The sequence below is a fragment of the Haliotis rufescens genome, unplaced genomic scaffold (genome assembly GCF_023055435.1).
Source record: "Haliotis rufescens isolate VD_foot unplaced genomic scaffold, xgHalRufe1.0.p SCAF_1, whole genome shotgun sequence".
NCBI classification, from domain to species: domain Eukaryota; kingdom Metazoa; phylum Mollusca; class Gastropoda; order Lepetellida; family Haliotidae; genus Haliotis; species Haliotis rufescens.
The window spans coordinates 70,559,175-70,583,996 of record NW_025963779.1 but is presented as its reverse complement, the minus strand read 5'-3'; the positions used below and the strand labels follow the sequence as shown (position 1 = coordinate 70,583,996).

General features: G+C 39.5%; 2 protein-coding genes across 2 annotated transcripts; both read left to right on the top strand.

Moving 5' to 3' along the window:
- Window positions 1-790: 790 nt before the first annotated feature.
- LOC125372069 (multiple epidermal growth factor-like domains protein 10) lies at window positions 791-2,151 on the top strand. The gene has a single exon (XM_048380994.1). It carries the CDS (start codon window positions 982-984, stop codon window positions 2,149-2,151), a length of 1,170 nt encoding a protein of 389 aa, XP_048236951.1. The 5' UTR covers window positions 791-981.
- A 411-nt stretch (window positions 2,152-2,562) lies between these two features.
- Window positions 2,563-21,951, top strand: LOC124119471 (endo-1,4-beta-xylanase 3-like). The gene is made up of 20 exons (XM_046481985.2): window positions 2,563-2,645; window positions 2,887-3,086; window positions 7,056-7,272; window positions 9,917-10,068; window positions 10,706-10,801; window positions 12,046-12,202; window positions 12,999-13,044; window positions 13,465-13,620; window positions 13,807-13,862; window positions 14,000-14,137; window positions 14,315-14,486; window positions 14,750-14,860; window positions 15,123-15,338; window positions 16,797-17,013; window positions 17,409-17,638; window positions 18,561-18,651; window positions 19,638-19,766; window positions 20,315-20,410; window positions 20,703-20,882; window positions 21,749-21,951. The coding sequence occupies exons 2-20, from the start codon at window positions 3,029-3,031 to the stop codon at window positions 21,874-21,876; spliced, it is 2,646 nt and encodes an 881-aa protein (XP_046337941.2). The 5' UTR covers window positions 2,563-2,645; window positions 2,887-3,028; the 3' UTR covers window positions 21,877-21,951.
- The last annotated feature ends 2,871 nt before the right edge of the window (window positions 21,952-24,822 follow it).

Sequence of the window (24,822 nt, the reverse complement as noted above, 5' to 3'; positions counted from 1 at the left end):
AGAATAGGTCTTCAGCAATCCACGCTTGCTGTAAAAGGCGACTATGCTTGTCGTAAAAGGCGACTAACGGGATCGGGTGGTCAGGCTCGGTGACTTGGTTGATGCATGTCATCGGTCCCAATTGCGTGGATCGATGCTCATGATATCAATCACTGGATTGTTTGGTCCAGACTTGATTATTGACAGACCGCTGTCATGTAGCTCGAATATTGCTGAGTGCGGAGTTTAACAACAAACCAAACCAAATCCATTACTTTTGGCAAGTACTGTACGTGATGTGAGTAGATTTATAGAACAAACTGAGCAATAATTCTTCCATACAACTAAAGTGACACACTTTCATATTCACCTCTTGTGACGACGTTAAATACCTACTTCCTCTATTAGACGCCGAACCTCCAACACACGCCGGCCTCGAATAGACGCAGGGTCATATGTTCTGTCCAAAAAATAGAAGCCGGGCCTCTATTAGACGCCGGGTCTCGAAGGGTGTGAAATGCTGGTGATTAACAAATGAATGACTATTTCCCGCAAATGTACCCTTTAGATGACTGCTTAATTTGGGATTTGGTAAGGTAGTGAGTCACTGAGCCAGCATAAAACAGAATAGACGCCGGGCCTCTGATACACGCAGGGTCAACGGCTTGCGCGAAATTAATATACGTCTAGGAGTCTAATGGAGGAAATACGGTAATATTTGTTTACTGATGTGATTAAGGGATAAGTTTCATTTCAAAATACAGTAATTAGCACCTAACCCAGTATCCTAACCTTACAGAGAGCCTTGAAACGTGCATCTACGCATGTCGTCGAGAGAGGTGTGAGAATGGACTTCACGGTGAACGATGTGATAAGCAATGTGTCCGTGACAGCCAATGTTACTGTGAGAAATGTGCGCGCATCCAGAGCATAGGTAACCAATGCGTGCGTACCTGTGCGTCGAAAACTTGGGGGCAACAGTGTGAGAACAGCTGTGGCGCCATGTGTCTGCTTGGGAAATGTAACGATCGCGACGGAAGGTGTTCCTCCGGGTGCGAGGCAGGTTTTTCTGGTGGATTTTGCCGAGATCATTGTAGCCATGGATGTCAACACAACCGCTGTCATCAGCATGGTGGAAGGTGCAAGGGCGGATGCAAGGTTGGGTACTACGGTCCTAATTGTTCGAAAAGATGTCCAACGAATTGTAAAAACAATCAATGTCATCAAAGCGGTGGAAACTGCAGTGGAGGATGCAAAGTCGGATATTACGGCCCTACTTGTGTCCACAAATGTTCAGAGCATTGTTTAAACAAACGTTGTCATGTGCTCACTGGAGCCTGCACACCCTGTCTGGATGGCCACATGGGAGACAGGTGCATTGATGAATGTCCACAGAGGAACTGCACTGCTTGTCACCAGGACACCGGCACGTGTACCGCTTGCCGGAATGGCAGGTACGGGACTCGTTGTCGTCAGTTTTGCAGTGAAGGGTGTTCACAGAACAAGTGTGATTTCGGTGGTGCATGCCTGTGTACAAATAAATACTTTGGTTTGTTTTGTGAAGGTAGGTGTCAGAACTGTAGACGTGACTGTGACAAACTGACTGGGGTTTGTACCAATGGATGCGAAGCAGGCTACTATGGTGCTCATTGTAATGCAACGTGTTCTCCGGGATGTCGTGGTAAAATATGTGAGCAGACAAGTGCCCTCTGTGCACAGGGATGCACACTTAACACATTTGGAAGACATTGTGAGAACAATTGCAGTGCAGACTGTCCTCAACAAATGTGTCACAAGTTAGATGTGAATACAGATAGTATTACTTGCATCACTGATTGCTTGGAGGGGAGATGGGGGTCCTACTGTGAACACTCGTGTCCTCGAGGCTGTCAAAGGTGTTACAGATCCACAGGAGTGTGTATTGAATGTGACCGGGGTTTGTACGGCCCAGAGTGTGTAAGGAACTGCAGCCAAGGATGTTTGGGGACACTGTGTGATAAGAACGGTAGCTGCACAGTGGGTTGCGAGGAGGGAGTGTACATGGATGACTGCTCTGTTCCGTGTCCTGGTAACTGTAGAGTATGTCACAAGGAGAGCGGAGTTTGCATGTCCTGTAGGAGCGGATGGAAAGGGGATTCGTGCACAGGTACAAACACCACATACTACCGATAACGTGTTTACTGACGGCACTGGTTTCAAATAAAATTCCATGTATGAATCACGGAAATCGGCCACTCCTTCACGACATTTATAACATAACATGATTTAGATGTACATATAATGCTATTAAGTTGAATCCCCGACACGACTAATTGTCTCATTTAGACAGAAAATAGTCAAAATGAATCAAGTGGGAGAGTTCTTAAACTTAGAGCCACTAAAGAATTCTTATAATCATGAGAAACCATTATTCATTGAACGATTCCGACTTAAACTTAAAGTTCATAGTGAGACTTGTAACAGCACCTATGTAATCTAAGCACGGCAAGCAGCCATAACAGTATCAGTCACATTGACTTGTGTTTGTTTAACAACAATGCGATTTCGTACTTCTTTTTTTCTGTTACAGAAAAGGTCCATTCTAGCAGGCATGTTACTGCACTTCTATTTGTTTGTGCTATTTTCGCGATCGTCATCGTATCTGGATCTATTTCTTTCTTCAAAAGGTACCTAAATATACATATTTGACTTGTTCACACGTAGGATTACCGGCGCATATTTAGCAAACTGAACAAAAAGTCAAAAGGTGTCACAGGCAAGAATATGAAGCCATCACTACCGACGTGTAGTGTACTTTAGTCCACGTGGCGTATAAGGTAATAGAGTCATGCATTGTTGCAGCTACGTTTGTCCTTTGACGTTTAACTTAATAGACATGATATACGTTTGTAATCCATACTTTTTCAGGAAGTCTTGCGCGTGTAATGAGAACCAAGCAAGTTATCTGAGTCCTGTTGATCAACCAGTGGTTCACTATCGACCAGGAATACACTTGGAACCGTGTGATCGGGAGGAACCGTACTATTCAGTCATCGCAGATGGATATGAGATGCCCTGTAGTCGGGTCACGAGGGATGGTAATCGCCGAGAAGTTCGGCACTGTTCAGGTAGTTCCGACTACGAAGAAGTCAACTGCTGATTCCCTATATGCGTTTTAAAAATATTGTTGGCTTCAAAATGAAGAGCTCTCGGTTCATCACTGAAGGATAAACCGATATGACTCATATTACATGTAGTTTTCGCTTTCACAATTCGCGTTTGTGGGTCAGATGCTTCTATAGAAAATTAATTTCCCTGTATATGATAAATTCTCCTCACAGTTCTCGCGGTGGAATTCGCATATGACAAAAACATTTGGGTTTACTTTGTTTAATTAACGATAATACTTATTTCGATTTCAGGTTTGAAATCAAGACCATGTCTGTCCTTTGCCTAATGAGACACCTCATGTAACACATGCGCATGACACACACACACACACACGCACACGCACACGCACGCACGCACACGCACGCACACACACACTCACCAAAACATATACTCACACACAAACATACACACACACACTCACACACACACTCACACATTAACACACACTCACCAACAAACATACACATACACACACTCACTCGCAAACATACACATACAAACACATACTCACTAACAAACATACACACACTCACTCATCCACAAACATACATACACACTCATCCACACGCATTCATACAAACTAACTCAAAAACATACACACACACCTCAGACACCCCTACACACACACTCACAAACATACACACACACACTCCCCCATAAACATACACACGCACACACACACTCACCCACAAGCATATACACACACTCACCAGCAAACATACAGACACACTCACTCACAAACATACACACACACATACATACACACTCACTAACAAACATACACACTCATACACTCACACATACAAACACAATCTCTTACACACACACACACACACACACACACCCTCAGACACGCACACACACACAGCCCTATACACACACTCACTTACAAACATACACACGCACGCACACTCACACACATAACACACACTGACATTGACATTCAAAGGAAAATTGTCGTTTCATAATATTGAACACTGTTGATTGGATCGCGAAGGATGAGTCGTGTTATGTTGACTATTTGGTTTTACACGAGCCAGCAGATGGTTTGCCTTTTTTAAAGAATTGTAGCATATATCGTTAAACAATTATACCAATATTGGAGCAGCAGGATTTACGAAAAAGTGGTGATTCGGTTGACAATAATGAGGTGGAAATTTCCGGCGACTGCCCGCTTGGCTAAAGGGAGGCTACTCTACCCTCATTTGCAAGGACTGCGGCGATAATATTGTCAGAATGCTACGACAGAATGCTTCGTTTTTTTATTGTTGATCTTAACATTTATAATGCCGAAATGTGTGCATTACTTTGATACAACTAAGTATCTAAGTGAATGTAAGTAGTATACTCCCTCGATTTTAAACATTAGTCCTGCATGAGATCGATCATCGAAGGCTACTGCACAATATCACGGACAAACACCAAGTAAACTGAACGAAATAAGTGAGGGATCGTGAATATGTTTAGAGATATTATTGTAGTTAAGACTGAGAACACAATTCATTTATAATTTTCCCCAAAAATGCTTGATCCCCAACCTAATTTTGTTCAGTATATTTGCTTGTCACGACATAATTGACACTGTTCACATTTTGAGCAACCATTACCATTCCATTAGCTGTCACAAGATAGGCCTAACACTGCGACACAAACATATTTCACCGAAAATTCTTCGTTGTAAATTAATTGTGAACACGTCTAGATAATAAATTCGTCACGTGTCAAAACGTGCCCTGTATGAATATTTAACTCCAATTGCTGAGAAGTGTGCACTGACATACTGATTCTGGTTCAGCGTGGCAGCTGAAATTAAAAGCTGCACTAGCTGTACAGCCTTGGCGTGTCTCCATCAAACTATGCTCCTAGGTTTCACGGACGTGGATGAGGACCTCATTACGACTTCACGTTAAACTTCCACGCCGTGGTATAACTAAAATAATATACTCCATCCTCAAACAAAGCAAGATATATGGAATGTTTCTCTTAATATAAACTTAGTTTGGTTACTACAGTTCCCTCGGAAGAGAGTCCCATTTTAATGCTCCTTGCATGACAAGAAACAAAACGTTTTCAATTTCCACGTGGGTACACCAAGCTGTTGTTGTTGACCTGGATAGGCTGTTGAGCTCAATCCTATATGAGAGATATTTCGGTGCTGTATCAACATGAGTTTAACATCCACTCTTACATTTATTCAAAGCCAGTGCAGAGAGTTCAGCAAAGGAGATACATGAGCTGACTAAGGTGACCATGAAGCAGTATGAGCTGCAGTGTTTTGCAGTCGCCGAAGTTTTTGCATATTCGTCTTTGATACCGCTCAGTAAGCTGTTTCAATAGTCAAGGCTGACGCTGCTTTATTTGTTAAACGATGGGTGATTTTACCAATGTTCCTATGAAAAAAGAAAAAGATCAAAGTCATGGGAACTCCGTATCTCGTGTATCATTAGCGTGCTAATGCACGAAATAAGTATGCATCACACGTTGGGGAACGTCAATCATCTCGGCATTTCGAACATATGCTGCTGTTTCCTTATTTGTGTCGTACTCGGCGATCCCACTCGTCCCATAAAGGTAGGTGTTCAACTGGATTAGCTCTGGCGATTTACGGTGCAACGGGAGGCCCTGTACATTGTGGTGCTGCTGGACTGCTATTGTTACACGTGATGTATGCTTCTTGCATTGTGGCGTTGAAAGATTACGCTTACATAGTGCATAATGTGAACAACGTGCGGCTGGATGATTTTCTTACAAGGGCGTTGTACTGTTAATGTGACATGTTCTCCTACATGATTTGTTTTGCTAGTGTGTCATAATACCACCTATATTGTTTACCTGCCCCCGACCAATCTTCCGACCTCTCGTAGAGATATGGCCGCAGTGTGATACAATACAATACATAATCTGCGTGCTTGGTACATTGACGAAGCTGTTGACGGTGTTGCTGTGTGAAGACAACACCTGAGACCTGTCTCACGGTTCCTCACTGCCTGGTTAAATATCCTTCGCAATTCTGGGATTGCTGCTGTTGTAGAGGATGGTGGTGTACACATTTACCACAACAGACGTAGCCATGTGAATATTCTCCTGGCGATTGTCCTGTTTTTATTCTTTCGAAGACGTTGTTCCCCTGTGCTTCATTTGGTCGTGACATGGCTTTGCCGTTTAACAGTTGTTAACAGACAATATTTTGGCTATCGAGAACGCCCCCTTTTCTCTTACCCAACAACCCAACTCAAACACATAAACAGTAGGTAGCCTTGGCTTCCAAACCCTAAACTAAGCTTCAATGTTCAGTTCATTTTGACTATATACTGGTATATTTGGTTGGCTTTTCTGTGATTTGTCTTTATTTTTGTTACCTTGTCTGGATTAAACATTTATGAAATTCCCAGACTGAATCTAAATGATAACCTGCAAGGCATTGCAGTACAAATGACATTTAAATATTAAACGTCAATGCCATAAGATAAATCAATCTCGGTTATCTACTGAAATCTTACATCGGACGTAAACGAAAAGTAGATAAATGGATGACTGAAAATATGTGATGACACAAGGTCTGTCAGTTTGTCCATGGTGCATGTCATACACTTACCTTAAAATCCTTTTAAAATTTACATCAACAGTACAGTATATTCCTGAAGAGATACCTTATGATTTTTTTTCTTGTCTTGGTTAAAAACTAAACTTGGTTGTTGAAGTATTATGACATGTTATATCATTGTCCATACCAAAATACAATTCATAGCCCATTCATTTAAAAAGAGCACCAAACATTTACAAACACAAAGATCTCACAAGACTATTTTCCACCTTAGATACTCGAACCCCTACTGCTGTTTATCGGATTAGACATATGTAAGTATTTCTTGTAAAGGGACCAATGTGTTAGATAAGATAAGAAAGGTGTATATATTCGTTTCAAGCAGGTTCAGCTTGTCACACTTGTTGGACTGCAGCCATGGTTCGAGGCAGTGTCCTAGCTCTACTTATTGTCCAGAGTTCATTTGGACTCGAGTTGCTGAAAAACCCAGGATTCGAGAGTCCAGATCTGTCGGGCAACTGGGGAGGATGGGGCTTCACACTTGTTAGTATCACTGATGACGTCCATGGAGGAACTCATGCTGTCAAAGTATCCGGAAGGTAAATTAACACAGAAGAAATCTGTTTTATCTGGACGTCACATGATATGTGTATCTCATCACATACATACACGTATTAAAGATCAAATTAATGGGATATAATACATATTATAACCATACGATTTGAGAGTGGTCCAAATGTCCTGTTTTAATGTCCATATCTGCAATAATTACCAGTAGTCCTTGAAGTCTTCTCTGAAGGGGATAACTATATGAATACTTTTGGGAAGAGGCTTCATTGAATGTCCCTTGTGGGTTACCCGAGCAGGATTGGTCACACAATTTCATTTCATGTTGAGAAAGGACAAGGGACATGAGAGGGAACCTGATTGATCCACGGGATATGCTTTAGTTCAGAAATGATGAAAAAATGTCCAAATCATTGTGAAACTAAAGTTAGCTCATTTCCACCCATTCATGTTTAGGACTTCATTAGGTAAGACTGAAAGGTGTCAAAAAGGCTGTGTTAAGAGGTTGATATAGGAACAACTCTTGAAGCTGATATTCATAGCAGATGTAGATAATGACTGTACCGTAATGGAGTAAAACACGCATCTTGGGTGAATGACCGGCACCTTATTTTCTCTTTTAGTTCACTAATATTAGCCATTGTTATATAAAGTAGAGATAATGTATGGATAACAACTTCTTTATTTACTTAAAGGCGACGTTTTGGTATAAATCCTTATACCGTCAAGCCTTGTTATCCATAAGTTATCTCCACTTTGTCATCCGTCAACTTGTAAGTAATGCCTATCAAACATTGTTATATAGTTCAGCATGCTAGCTGTCCAAAACTTGCAAGTGGGCGTAAGAAAGAAAAGCTCGTTGTCATACATTTAAACATGTTTGATAATTTTCATCCCAGAATTTAAATGTTCACTGCAACTTCAACATTTCCAAATAGGGAATCCGGACCCTATCCCACCCTATCCCTCAAAACAAACATTGTGTTGCACAACATTTGCTTGTAGTGATTTACGCAATTACAGCGCAACATATACAGCGGGCACGGTGTAGCAAAATTACCACAATACATTGTATGGTCACTGGTTGCTGATAATTTACATTAAAAAGTCTTATGACATATATCATAGTTAAATATGTAATGTATATGATTTTGAAAGGGGAAGGCAATAGCCATATATGTCAAGGCTAGATAGTCTTGATTTTGTTATCATAAGGTTCAGTTTCTGGAATGGAAAAAATTGATATGTGGAATAAATGTGGCGACATTTGAACTATGTCGTCCATTTTTACGTAGATTAGAGATATTTATAGTTAATAAAAACGACAAAACCCTTGCCATGTAAATTTATCAGTAAGAATGGCAAGTTCGTGAAATATATTGTTTTGTCAATCTGCTTATTGAGAGACGTTATGTTTCATATCTAGATCTATGAATAAACATTCAGAGATGCAAAACACTCTGCACAAGAAGACTGCATGACAAGTGGGATGACTTCAACTTTCCAATAGTAAAAGTTCCCTTCATGTCGAGCCAAATCACAGCAGCTCCAGCCTTTGGTGTTTACATTGCACAACGTTTGAGATACAATCGAACATGCTTTTTCTACCAAGATTACAAAGAGCGTCATACATCTCTTGCTCAACAGTTGTTTGATCAAGGTTACAAAAGTTTTATAGTAGACATGTAGGTCGCATTTTCAAATTTGACGCATCAGTGACAAAAAAGGATGTTCAATGCAATTACCTATGTTGACTTGTACCATATGTTCCCGTGTTTATGCAGGTGAACAATTGACTTGCCTTTGCATGTGTTTGTGACGGGTGCTACCAGTGTATCATCACTATTTGATAGTCATTCATAAACACCGTCATGTTCATGATATAGTCGGAATCTCTGCTTTAAGCAGGCATTTCTATTGGAAATGGAAAGGATTTCGTTGCTTTAATTATTATTTCGATATGCATGGTATGCAGAGAGCCGATATCGGTTCCCCATGAAGCGTATATGTATATACCTGTACATAAAGAAATGTTAATATGCAAAGACAAAAAGGTGAAAAGGTACCCTTTTCTATTTCCGCCTTAAAATGGTTCACAATGAAATCAATAATCAAATCAGTTGTGCTGAAATGTGATCATTGTTTGAAGTCACCATATCAATATTATGAAAATCTCTTTTCATGTTGAAGACTCTGAACCAGTGTATTGTTTTAAAACGCAAAGATAAAATATGAAAAGTATAATATACCAACGAAAGCCACGTAAAGATACACAGGATCTGGACTCTCAACTGATTCTTCATGGCACTGCATAAGCATTACATTAACAAACATATGGACAGATGATCAGTTAATAGATGTTGGTTTCATTAATTTAATAATCTGGTGGTATATCGTATTGATAGAAAACTACACCAGTTGTTTCATGCTGTTCTAGAAGTGGAATTACCTAAACTGGTCACAGCTTGATGTACATGTATGTCGATGTGGTTCTGTTCAGTATAGTATAGTACATACGTTCTGCAATGTTAACCAAACTATCTTGTTATGTACGAAATAGTTATAATAGTTTTCAAGATCATAAATATGCAAGTAATGTCTGCTGGGATCGTTGTGTAACATCGACATCAACACACATATATAAAGCATATAGCAAATTGGTAATTTTCGTTTCAGAACACAGTCCTACCAAGGCCCTGGGCAGGATGTTCCCATACAGCCTGGTGGCCGCTATGCCTATACTTCCAGTGTTAAACAGCTGAATGATCACACAGGGACGTTGTTCCAGACCATCAAGATCACCATTGCATATACATGGGCTGATGACGGTGTGTACTGTAATAAGATTTAACTGTCTCTGTTCTCACTGTTTTAACACGAGTGTCTCATTTGTCTAAGGTACCGCAATTAGCTGTGCAGAGTTGGTTCCTCTTAGCCATACCGGAAACATATCATCTTGGGCTCCAATGCCGGATTCGCCCTGATTATATTCCTGGGTTCGTCAGCACCATACCTGTGCTGGAAGGTTTCACCAAAGTAGTAAACGTCAAAGATCGGCATGGCTTAGGGCTTCCTCCAACATCAAGCTGACATGCCTTGATATGACATGAGATACTATCCAAAGCTGCGATCACTCATCCTGATGACATTTTCTTCTTATTTTTGATTACGAATGTTTTGCCCTAAAATTCAGGTCGGTGGGTTGAAAAACTTCGAAAATAATATTCTAGTTTCAAATAGTTTGCGGAATTTCTTCAAAATGTAGGGTAGGTAGGGGAAAAGAGTAAACAAAGAGGGGCGGTGGCGGGAGGAATGGGGAAAGACAATTATATTATGGTTCAGTGAAAATCACAAGGATTTTGTGAATTTTTACGAAAAACATGATTTATACTCTGTAAATATGAACGATTTTATGAGACACGATACTGACATTCCTAGCCCAATGATGAATTTTGTCATACACAGGTAAAACAGATTATTACGACATCGCTCAACATCCATTTGTCCAGTCTGCCAATGGATGGTTCACCCTCGACGGGGATTTCACCGCTCCATTAAGAAGTAAGCCCAGTCAATTCAAGTATTCAACAGTGACATTCATTATTCATTGTTGGGGCTGTTGGGAAGCCTAGTGGTTTATACATGAGCACGTCATACCTAAGAGCCCTCTTTGAATGCCTACAGGGGTACAATTGTGTGAGGTCGTTCTTGAGGTACCAGTATGGTGGTGAGGCTGCAATAATGTATTTAGTCACTATACATAAGGTCCAGTACTGACTGAATCATCTGGTGTCTAGTTCCATATTTTCAGGTTAATCAAACCATTCTTGATTGGTTTTTATCGTATTTTGATCGCTATCAAACTGTAATGAGATTTTATGAGATCACTGAAAATGTTGTCGGTTGCAAATGTCGACAAATAATAAGCGTCATCGAATAAATTTACCCTCCTCTTCAATGTCAACATATCTACTATGACAGAACATTATGTATCCAGTAAGTTCAAGGGATGTGCCGTTTTTTGCATATAGATATACGTATTGAAACGGTACTTGAAATATCTCATACGATGAATGGTTTCACTTTGTCGAAGAGGCTTAACTAAATGCTCCTTGTGGGATTAACCGTGTAGGGTTGTTCACACTACTTCATTTCATGTTGAGAAGACAAGGAACTACAACTGTCCATTCTGAAAAAGGGTTGAGTTAATTTTGTGCTGTTACTGTTATAAGAATAAATATAAGCGACAAATCTCTGCAAAAAAACAGAGTCCATTGTACGAATCCGACTATATCACGAGCATGAGTTTATGAATCACTTTCAAACAGTGATGATACCAGGTGTGCGTATCCTGACCCACATGCAAAGGCAAGTCAATTGTTCACCTGAAAAAAACACGGGAACATATGGTACAAGTCAAAATAGGGAATTGCATCGACATAATCTTTGTCACTGATGCGTCAAATTTAGAAACATCCTCCACAAACAATTTGAAAAGCTTTACTGAGGCCTGGAATGTTGTCACCTTGATAAAACAACTTCCAAGCAAGAGTTGTATGACGCTATTTGAAATCTTGGAAGAAAGAGCATGCTTGATTGTACCTACAAAGTTGTGAAATATAGACACCAAAGGCAAGGAAGGACTATTGACCATTGGAAAGTTGAAGTCATCCTGTTTGTCATACAGTCTTGTGGAGAGCGTTTTGTCACTCTGAATCTTTATGCATAGATCTTACCATTTGTAAAGCTATCCATTTTGATGTTTACATGTACATGAATATGTATATTTACACATACACCACCAGACACCAGCAAGGCCAACCTGTACTTCCAAGGCCCAGATCCAGGAATCGACTTCATCGTTGACGACGCTTCTCTCCAGACGGTGGACGAGGACATGAGCTGGAAGGCCGAGGCAGATGCGAGGATACAGAAGATTAGGAAAAATAACATCAATGTTCAGTAGGGCTGCCTTCGTTCTATCATCTATTGCTTATGAATTATTATATGTGTACTACGTTTCGCTCCGGACATACACGAACCAGGCGGGACGTTTGTAATAATCCATGTAATAGGTCTTTTGTCATACCCTGTTCACTGAATGTATATTTTACTTGATAACGCATTATAACGAAGAAAAACGCCTTAGTCATGGAGGCACGTCGTGTGACTTTTGAAGGTAATTCTACCAAACGGTAAACTTAAATGTCAGTTCTCTATTAATGGTTCCTTCTCTTAACGGAACAACTGTATAATGTAAAACAATTGCAACAATCTCAAGACTCATCACATACATACTGCCAAATAAATAGGCCAATTTCACCAAGTGGCCTGAAGCAAAAGATGTGTTTTCACGAAGTGACAGTTGTTAGAAAAATATGAAATATATATATTTTCCAAAACGTAACGACTAATCAAGTGGCAGCATCCTATTAGTATTTTTGACATGGTGTGTATGTTAAGACACGACTTTAATTGATACGGTGTGTTACAATATAACAGGGCGGTCGGGTAGCCTAGTGGTTAAAGCGTTCGCTCGTCACGCCGAAGACTCGGGTTCGATTCACAACATGGGTGGAATGTGTGAAGCCCATATCTGGCGTCCCCCGCCGTGATATTGCTCGAATATTGATAAAAAGCGGCCCAAAACTATACATACTCACTTCAATATAACACATTTCTCTCAGAACTTCTATTTCACGTTAGTGCCATGAACGATGATGTGTCTATAATACATATGGATCATTGTGTTTTACAGAGTGACACATTCATCTTCATTCAACCCTGCTGATATTGAAGTTAAGGTTAGATATTATAATTCTGTTCATGATGGATAAAGGAAATGACATCCCTGCAGAATACACTTGGACTTCATATGTTTTTAATATAAATATACAGCTTCTTTGTATGTACCTATGAGACTCTTGTTATGGTCGTAAGCGCATGAGATACAGTAAACTACGTTTATAACGAACACGCTTATAACGAACTGACGGATATAACGAACTTACGTTTTTGTCCCGACTATTTGTTGTAGTTATGCTGTATATATACATATAACGAGCTACGGCTACAACGAACTAAAATTAGTGGTCCTTTTGAGTTCGTTATAACCGTAGTTTACTGTATTCCACAAGAGAAAAATTCAGTTGTACATTCCCGAGACCATGAATTTCTGTGGTGACATACGTACTTTAAGACAAGTCAATTTCTCTGATTTACAGATTGACCACAAAAGACATCTGTTTGGATTTGGGTCAGTAATAAATGAGGAATATATGATAAACGACGGCTACAAAGAGTATCAAAACTTCGTCTATACAATGTTCAACTGGGTGACAGCAGGATCCTTCAAGTGGAAGTACAACAGAGGTACCAAGGTATATACTGTTCATATCTTCATTTGTGTGTTCATCAAGGAAAATCGAAACTTTTGCAATTATAAATTTTACAATACGCAAAGTAATTCCCAGAAGGAGAACTTCCATAAAAAAACAATATTAATGCAAAACACAATGTGACTAAATATCTAAAAACACATGACTGTTGTCAAACATCCTTTGCAGGATAAACCTGACTACACAGTTGCTACAGATGCTGTGAAGGTGCTTAATCAACATGGGTACGTATCTTACAATGTAGACTAACTTTGGATGCATTTAACGGAATTCAAAACTACAAATAAAACTGTTATTTCACCATTATTCAAATGCATTACATAATTTCTTTAGGACATTTATAACAGTTCATATATTACAGCATGAAAGTTCGAGGACACAATATGTTCTGGGGAGTTCCAGGTAACTCTCCCAGTTGGGTAGAAGCCTTAAACGGGACAATGTTGAAAGCAGCCATTGCAGAAAGAGTCAAATATATGACCGGCATCACAAAGGGACAGTAAGTGAACTGTATCTATCGCCATGGACATGTTTAGAATGGTCATGGTAAAATAGTAATTTACAATCAACACACAATTCCAATTATACTCACATGTTTATTCATATTTGATAAATGGACAAACATAGAAGATTCAAACAATATATTTGAAAGTATATGTCTTAAATTTTGCGTTAGACTGGGTCACTGGGACGTGAACAACGAACTTCTCCATGGTCAGTTATATGAAGAGAAAACAGGTGATGCCCTGTACTCGGAGAAGATCTACGATATGGTCCACAAGGCTGATCCCGTGCCCAAGCTCTTCCTCAATGACTACGACGTTGTTGCTGTTGGAGCCGTCACTGATGTATGTTGATAATACATTTCGTAGACTTCACATTATGATGGTGGCCTGCTATGTACCAGTTCACAGAACATCATTTATGCGATTTATGTCACATAATAATCACCACAACCACAACACCAATACGCAAATATTCAGTATCTACCATATAGTCGTGCAATACCAACTATCGCCATTCTCAACAAAATTGGCCGACCAACAATCTGCAGTTGGAGAATTTAACGTTTTATTTTGCTGTTGCTTATATATGTTATATTTATTTCCAGGCTTACGTTGCCCAGGCTAAAGAGTTCAAAAAGGCTAATGTTGGACTGGGAGGCCTGGGTCTTCAGAGTCACTTCAGAGACTACACACCTCCAGATCCCACACTTCTGAAAGTAGGCCTTCCCTCCCTTATGTTTAATTAATTGTCAATAGTCAGTCCCATTCAACAGTCTAATGGCAAACATAACTTCCACCTTTCACAAGGACCGCTACTGAAAGGAAATGCTGTTATGCGATCAAAAGCTGTATGTACACAAACCAGTACATAGTAATGAGATTGAGCAATCACCCTGATGTTGCTCTTTATGTTACTGCAGAAATACTAGTTGACGGTTGAAGTACTGATATAAAACTATGGGCAACATTATATTTCAGAGACGTTTGGACAACCTGGGATCTGTTGGACTGCCTCTGTGGATTACCGAGATGGACCTGGTGCACCATGACGAGAATATCCGGGCGGACTGGTACGACTGGGCTCTCAGAACCTACTTCAGTCATACAGCAGTGGAGGGCGTCATATTCTGGGGATTCTGGGATCATCAAATGAAAAGCCCTTACGCCGCACTCATCAATGGATATAACTTCTTTGTAAGATTAATTAACAAGAGCTTTTATAATATTCTTAAATAGTATAACAACTGAGCACAGTACTTTATTACAATAACTGATTGTCTAGATACTGAGGCAAATATTAGATTACATATACAGACAGACAGTTTATTCATTAAGAAGGCCATAGGCCCATAATACAGACAATGGTTGATTGCATGAACTAGATTAGATCAGATATAGTTGCATATAGTTACTTACCACTACAAGAAGTATTACACAGTACACTGAGGCTTAGCTAGGTACACATCGTGACGCAATGGAGTAACTACAAAATCATAAGCAAATGGGCCGAAATATACACATCATGACCAAATGGTTCGGAATAGATATCAAAGTTTAGTTCATCCTACGTGGCTTAACACTACGTGAGGCGTGAGCTCCAGTACATCCCGTGGCGTTACTTATACTGCCATGACCTCAACCTATAATTTTATAAGTTTATAAACTTGTCATGCCTGCCACGACCTCCGCCAACTATGGCAGCACCAAGGTATAGTAAGACGATGAGAGGTACTGAAACACTAAGAGCAACAGGGCACGAATCACATTCTTACATTTTCATGTAAAGGCTTTTTTAACGTTGCTAATGACTGAATGAGTATGGTTTACCTCGCTTCTATTCCAGCAATATCACGGCGGGGGACACCAGAAATGGCCTTCACACATTGTACCCATGTGGGGAATTGAGCCCGGGCCTACGACGTGACGAGCGAACGCTTTAACCACTATGCTACCCCACCACTCCATTGCCAATGAACAGTTATGAGCTCTTATAATATAATGTTAAAATATTATGAAACAATTTTTGATTGACCAAACTTAAGAAAATTAGCTTACATTAATATGTCATTATACAAACAGGGCGGTCGGGTAGCCTAGTGGTTAAAGCGTTCGCTCGTCACGCAGAAGACCCGGGTTCGAATCCCGACATGGGTACAATGTGTGAAGCCCATTTCTGGTGTCCCCCGCCGTGATATTGCTGGAATATTGCTAAAAGCGGCGTAAAACCATATTCACTCACTCACTCACTCATTATACAAACAATGAAACAGGGCCAAAGGCAAAGGATAAATAAGATACACACTGATAAAGTATCTGACGACCGCCCCCCACCACCCTCACCCCCACCCCACCCAATGCAGATAAGACAACAAAGCAGCCGGTCACTCACACATTGTACCAAGTGAAAACCATAACGGCTGTCGGGTAAGCCAAGCAGTTAACGTGTTCGCTCGTCATGGGGAAGGAAGACCAACGAACTTGGACTATTTCCAAAAACGATCTAAACACAACTTAAATTCATAAAACCAAATTATAATTTCGTTGTTGAAATACTTCATAACAAAACGGCGTCAAACCCAGCTCACTCACTCATAAAATTGACACTGGACGGAAAGGAGATTCACATTGAAATAAAGTTGTATATGTGTACAGGTGAACGCTGCTGGTCAACGTTACTTTGATCTGGTCCAGAAGGAGTGGTCAACACATGTAGCTAAGAATCTCTCAGATGGATCGTCCTTCTCCGTGAATGGCTTCCAGGGAGACTATGACATTGTAGTCAACTACAAGGGGAAGCCCGTTATGTACCAGGAATTCCACCTGGGGAAGGCAGATGCCACACTCAACCTGGACATCAGTGGCGATGGCCGTAAGAGACTATTGCTACATTTGGGTGTATAAATTCACAATGTATTGACAAGTCCTATATGTCATGATTGCAATATAATTATTTTGGTGACATAATGCATGGACATTTTCTTTTAAGGAAGATGTTATGTGAAGGGGTTGATAAACTCTTATTTTCATTCAAGGCAAACTTTCGTCATTTTTTAAAGCTCGTGCAATTTCAATTTCTTTAGTCCCCAGAGGACGGGCATCAAGAGTCCGAATTTTTTTCTTGAAATTACTTTCATAAATCCAAAACTAATGCCAAACGAAGTAAAAATGTTTGGGGTGATCGTTGTCATATATCTGGACTATTGATGAATTAGTCGTTAGAACACAAACAAACGAAAGTAATAAATTTATTCCTTAACTTTTCAGATCAAGTGACACTCCCAACAACTATTGATCCATTCGTGCACGTGACACATGCTATCCAAGTCTCCCATAACAACCAGCATATTGTTGGTCACATGTCATCAGATGCTAATAATACCGACATTCAGTGCGTAACCCGCTGGTCCGCAGTCTCTGACGTCGGCGATGACAAGCCTACTTATGCTTACTGCGAGAGTGATGAAGTGATGACCGGCTGTTCAGGTTATCATCAGGTACTTATTATCAATATGTTTAGGCCTTGATATAATTAAACCACTGATCCAAGCAGCATTAAACCCAACTCCTCAAATATGTACGATTGATGGATTGAATGTTGTTGTTTTCTAATTATGCCGACGATATTTTCTCTGAATGTGATGCTTGGTTTGCCAGCCCCTTTTCCTGCACTTTAGTTTCACAAAGGTGGTCTTCTAAGTCCAGATAAAATTCAGCCTTTCTGCCCACGTTTGGCTTGTACGGTGTGATATACAAAATTCAAGGTTGGTTTGTTTCAAAATCAACTCTTCTAATTATATATTTTTAGATTTTCTTCATAAAACTATTAGTATGTGTGTCTGAGTATAATTAATAGGACTATTCTGCAGATAGCTTAGGGCAGGAGAGGCTTGCACTTTTCGCGAACACCTGGTGTCATCACTGGTCATCAGTGGTCCATTCATTTAATTTCCACAGCTATTTGCCCTTCACGCCAAGTGGAATATGTTTAGGCAGAAGATCTAGGCTGGTTATTCTCTTGCATTGACAAGTTATATTAACAACTTTTGTATTTAGACGTTTCTTTGAAAACAATATTGTTCTTCATTTAAATGATAAAAAAGAGCAACTAATTCAAACTGGTGTTGTATTTGTTTTCTTCGTTTTCTAAAATTTAGGACCGGCGGACCGGTAACCAAAAAAAATATAAAAGAAACTCAAAATATTTAATCACAATATGTTTTTTCACAGACAGTTGACTTGATGTATATCAGTTCTCTGTTCTGGAAAAGGTAGCAGAATATTTTACTAAGTGTTTCATGTTTACATGTAGTGTACTCGTTGTTATAGATATTTGGATAATTCAAACATCAACACAAAATTGAAATTGAAAACTGTTAACCGGTTTTCTTCTCAAGAATAATATCAGGTTTTCTTCAGGATGGAGAGTGGTATCGTGATGGCGAGGAAATTGAGGTTAAAAATGGTCGGGTGGCTTGTAAAGCGGTAAATGGTTGGCGATCAAAAGAAGGTGAGCATAATATTCAAAGAACGCCACATGACTTGCTCAAAAGTTCTTTGATCAGGGTTACAACATTCAAGACTACAGTAAAGGTTTCAAAAAGAAGCTATTTTCGAATTGAAATTGGATGTATTTGTGACGAGTGCCAACGGTAGTTCAGGAAACGGTCATCTTTTCGCGAACACCGGGTGTCATCATTATTTGATCGTTATTCATAAACGCATGCTTATAATACAATTCTTTTTTTAATTTAAATTAATACTTGTGAACTCTTTCTGACATGGTTATACGGATAGCAACTGACGTATTGGGCTGACTTAAAGGAATCGATGGTATGAAGAAAAGGAACAGTTCCTTTAAGCAATACCAATATAATCAACTTCTCTGCACTATGAATGAGTTTATACCATACCCTTTTCAAATAAATTATGGACACTCAATTTGTTCAGATCTTTCGCATTTATCTTGTAATAAAATAAAAAGACACAATCGAAAAATACTTAGGAATATCTTTGACATCATGACGATTGTAGAAATTACCCCTTAGACAGCTTTGCTTTCAAAACCGCGGGCGAAGGTCTAATTCAGAGTAGCTGTGGTCCTGTGGCAATAAAATGGTCAATTTCATTTAATATCCTAAGTACAAGTTTGGAAACGACCCAGAGATGGATATATATTTAAGTTGCGTGACTTATAATCCACCTCAACATATCAGGTCTTCTAGCTGTTGCCGATGTTGTAGGACCAAGTAATTAAAGTGCATCTACAGAAGTCCAGGGCCATCTGCTAATTTAACCAATCAATATAATTATTATGGAAAACGCTCAGGGTTTGTCGCTTTTATTTACAATAGTATCATGATTAATCCAAGACTTTGTGCAAATAAAATAATACTGCAAATGAGTAGGAAAGGTTTGGTTGTTTACCTAAAGCGACTGAATGTTTTGAAGAAAACCTGTCCGACCAATCCTTCATAAATATCTAATCGTATACAGGTCTCCAGGCTGTTGCACGATGCTGTAAGACGAAGAACATCAAGTGTACCTACAGAGGATCAGGACCATCTGCCAAGTCTGTGGATGCGAGAGTGGAAACAACTTGTTTGAACTCCGAAATTGCCACAGGTGAGTTGACAGTCTTTCTTGAGTTAGTCAAAGAAAGGGCACAGCAGCCAGCACTGTATTTGCAGATTACATCTTATAATGGCAGAGATAACACAACACTGCTCTCATGGTGCACCTGTGACCACCTAATATTTACAACTTACACGAGGTACGTGAGATCTGTTATACCCTAGAATCCCCACAGTGTAAAATGCTTGACGTTTAAGTTAAAGGAAAGACAGATTCGTATTTGAATCGCCCACTGAATTAAGTGAGAATGATGAGTATTGTCGTTAATCTGTTGTAACTACGGCGTGTATTAGCATCATTGGATTATGTTCATTTAGACGTCCTTACTCGTTGTGTGGAGACGCGAGAAGGCGAGGTTACACATTGACCCAACTGAGTCAAATAAGGTTGAATCGAATGTTTCGAACTCCGGATAAGTCGAACTATGTTTCCCGTCACCATGAGTTCGTGACAAGGGGGTTCGACTGAATTTGTTATGTAAATTGTCAATGGTATATTATCTATTAACAGCATTGATGTGATTACTCTCTCTCGTTTAGGCTGTACGGCCTGGACATGGGACTCTGAGATGATAGGATCCTTCCCATCGGACAATCAAAAGGGATGTGTTGCCTCAAATGAAGGCACTACTGTAGGTCAGTGTGATATTATCGAACCAGTTACTGTAACGTTGAAACTTTAAGTTACTTTAATGTCCTTTAAAAGAAACAATGTTATCTGAAATGTCTGATTTAAGAAACAAAACCCTGAACATATCTGAAAGTGTTTTACGAGCATCCTTTCAAATTGCATAATCAGGATATTACTATGATTTTTATTAAATGGTACCGGTTTAATGCACTCACGTTTTATGGTAGACATCAATGCAAGACTTGTATCCAACCACAATATAGCAAAATCTAGCTAAAGATATAACTTGAAATGAAGGTACCTGGTCTTATGCTGCCTGTTGTGCTGCCCCCAAACTGTCCTGTAAGACGCTGGTGTCCACACCGAGCAGTCTCCAGAAGGGAGAGAAGGCATCTGTAGCCTGTGATGCGGGAACTGTGCTGTTTGGCTGTAGCGTCCGAGCCGACTTTGGAAAGTCAGCGGGCGCATTTATTGGAGGTATTTGTTTTCTTTTAGAAAATTGGATATCATATAATATAATTCATGCTACTCATATGAATCATCCTAGTGAGAAGCATTTATATACCCATTTATTCTCCTTATAAAGCCATGAAGATTCATCGCCCTGGATACCGCGGGTTTAAATATGCATCAAATCCTGAAAGTACAGAAACACAAATTTCTATGTCATTATCATGAACAATAACATATGCATTAAAGAAAAACCACACGTACGTTTTATTTGACCTAGACTTTTAAAATAAACCTCGATTCTGAATTGTCAACGAGAGTTTTCAAATTACAATAATCTCTTATTGAAGAAGTTGATTTCACTTCCGTCTTTGATGCCAGAAAATATAGATTACAAAATGCCGAGTTCCTCGAATGCTTAAATTATTGTGGCAGTGCGCAAGTTAACCTATAGAGTATATTTCACGTTTTAGAGATATAACTGAAACTGACGCTTCACTATCGCACACAGTAACGTTTTAATGGCTGCGATTCCTTTAATTCGGCAACCCCATCAAAACACTAGTATCAACCTATGCTACTTCACTCACTATCATCCTAACAACCAAAGGCTTTGGCGTTGTATTTTGTTCGGGTAGAATGGAAATATAAATCATACTATGTTTTCAATGAATAGCTAGTGTACCTGTAGAATTAACTGCACTAGATTTAACATTGGAAGCTTACACATGGCGTTTGCTTCCACATTCTGTGTTTGCATCTACACATAACATAGCTCCACATTGAAAACACAGAATGAGTATCTCTTCATACAACTGCTAATTAAACATGACCAATCTGTTATGTTTAGGTATTCCATACATCCTAGCCCTGTCTGTTCATCTGTTTTCTAGGGACGCAGGCTAAGGGAGAATTCTGCATTGCCATGAATGGTGAAGATAAGTTTACTGGCGAACAAGGGGTGTTGGCCGTGGCCACGTGTTGTTCACTTGATGGTCATGGTGGGGCTATCATCGGTTAGAGTCGGTGCTTTCACATTCCTGTGTTTCACTCATACTAAAGAAAGCAGCAATAAACGCACGTTTTTATCTTCTCACTTTATTTTTTTATATGAAGCAATATATTGTCCCTAATATAAATAAAAACATATAAAGTGAGGTAATTACTTGAATATGGTGTGAATCAGAACGTGTTTTATAGTTTTTTTGGTCAGAATATAACCATTTTTCACAATCTGATGTTTACATCTGTAAACGGAGACGTTGACGGATTTTGTCTTTTGATATATTCTTTAGAAACTTTACATGTAACTTTATGTAACTTCTGTAGACTGTCATCTACAGAAGATGAATATCATTTCGTACATATACTCATGTGTAATAAATACCAAGCATTGCGACGTACATTTTATGAAATTAATGTGATTGTGCTATCAACAAATGCAACCATCTTAAAACATGTAACCTGGGCCAATGGTCTCTAAGTTTTTGAATAAGCTATGACAACATACATGTGGAATACAGTTTTACTAAACACATCATTTCATACATACCAAACGATAACATAATATTAATGTCCACTCGAACTCCGACCATTTAGCAATGCACATCAGCAGGGTTCCTGTTGAAAAATAAATAACGGCTCACTCCATCGACGCGGTCCATCATAGTTAGGCTCAGATTGTTTCAGTCACCCTCGCAACACCACGTAAGAATATATTAGCACTGACATAATTAATTTAATTTTCTGTGGGTCCTTCATCTAAATTTCATAACCTCCTGATGTCACTCCCCTATTTATCATTTAACATCGCATAGGCAATATCTCTGCCATTTTGCGCAATTTTATATAGAGACTGTTGCAACATGATTAATGTTACAGAATTCCATCATCGTAATCAAATGCATCAACGTGGTCCATCATGGTGAGGCTCAGAATGTTTCAGCCACCCTCGCAACACCACGCAAGAATAAACAATGAATATTTAAACAAATGACACATAACACCCTACACCTGTGTATTCACATCTTCTCGAGGCAAGGGAGTTAACTGACCATATAAGTCCAATTTCCACCCTTGCCAAACTAGGCTGGAATTTCTGGTCTCGATCGTAGCGCCACCAGTAGTTATTACGAGTTATGTCTCTTCTATGCCCCTCCTATTTACCGCTCCCATTTACCAATGAGATTCCACCTCTTATATCACTTACATTTGCTTCAAATAAAATGGCGTCGCCCAGTGAAGACGATCTGATCGATAATCAAGATCTATATTGTAATAAAACGGGCCTTACTTCGAGAAGTGCATCAGATCATGTGAGCGCCTTGAGTAAAAACGTGAAAAGATTTAGAAAATATCTGTTGACGATAAGCTGTCGGTACACATGCTTTGCAAATCCTGCATTCGACCGAAATCTGCACGGCAGTTTACGAACACGATGTCGATTTCGTTACGCGATTTTGATTGGACTATGCATCTGTAGACTCGTTAGTCCAGCCAAACAATAACTCCATAATTACAGCCTAGTTCGGCTGGCTCGGCCGGATAGTGTATTTGTTGTCATCCACTTGATGCTCAGTTGATTTTGTTACAGGTTGGTATTTGTTGTTTAACGCCGCACTCAGCAATATTTCCAGGTATATGACGGCAGCCTGTCCATGATCGAGGGTTGACAAGACAATCCAGTGATGGACATCATGGGCATCGTTCTACGCAATTGGGATATGATGACATGCATCAAACCAAGTCAGCCAGCCTGGCCAACTGATCCCATTACTCACTCTCACGACAAGTATAGTCGCCTTTTACGGCAAGCATGGGTTGCTGAAGACCTATTCTAACCCGAATCTTCATGGGTATTGTTACAGGTATAATGCCAAAAATCTTTATAACGTTCACCCATGCCTCTGAGGATGTATAGGGTATATAGCAACCAGTAGTTCCAATTTGGCATTCAATCTAAACTTAGATTGTAAACATGCGTTGCCCAAAACATCGATCAAATGATTAACCGAAAATACGTTTTTTGCTTAATAACTTGCACAGTGGATTTATCAAAAGTAAGTGTTTGTATATGAAGGTTTACTAAAGCAGACGGAATTCGTCCATATCTGGGCGTTAATGCCTACGATTCATCGGTTTTCCTACGTAAAAGATCAGAAGCGAGCATTCCGTTACGTGTGAACCACCTGACAGAAACGTACATGATCAGTTTGGAAACGAATACGAGTTATAATATCCCGAAACACTATATATATTTTAAAATATAAGACACGTGACACCCAACAAGTTTCTTTGTACAGCTGCTGATATATGGGATATTGTTTGTTTATGTGCATATTGACGGATACATTCCTCGAACAAGGTTCCTGATATACTGCCTGATATTATACGCAGAACCTTTCTTGGTTGTAAATACGATATTTCCATTTTGCTTTCATTCATTTGTTGCAGCATTGAACAGAATCATTCTGGTTCCGTTAGGTTATCGATGGGAAGGAAGTTCTTCGAGGCGCGACAGACAACACTTAGTCGTTAATTTATTTCCAGAAGCCTTTTTGCTTTTTAGGCGTGTATATGTTCAAAGAGCGTCATGTAACTCTTTCTCCAAAGCTAGTTGATCAGTGTTAAAGCTTTCAAACAGTTTTAAGGTAGACATGTGTGGGATGTTTCTAAATTTGACGCATAAATGACACAAATTACGTCCAATGCAATTCCTTATTTTGACTTGTACCACATGGTCCCGTCTTTGTTTTCCGTTGAACAAGTACAATTTACTTGTTATTGCATGTCTTGCTGACGGGTACTACCGGTGGGGCAGGATACGCTTACCTTGTATTATCATTTTTTATAGTGATTCATAAACACATGCTTATGATTAAGTCGGAATCGCAAATCGACTCTGACTACATCATAAGCATGACTCTATGAATCACTATCAAACAGTCATGATACCAGGTGCGAAAAG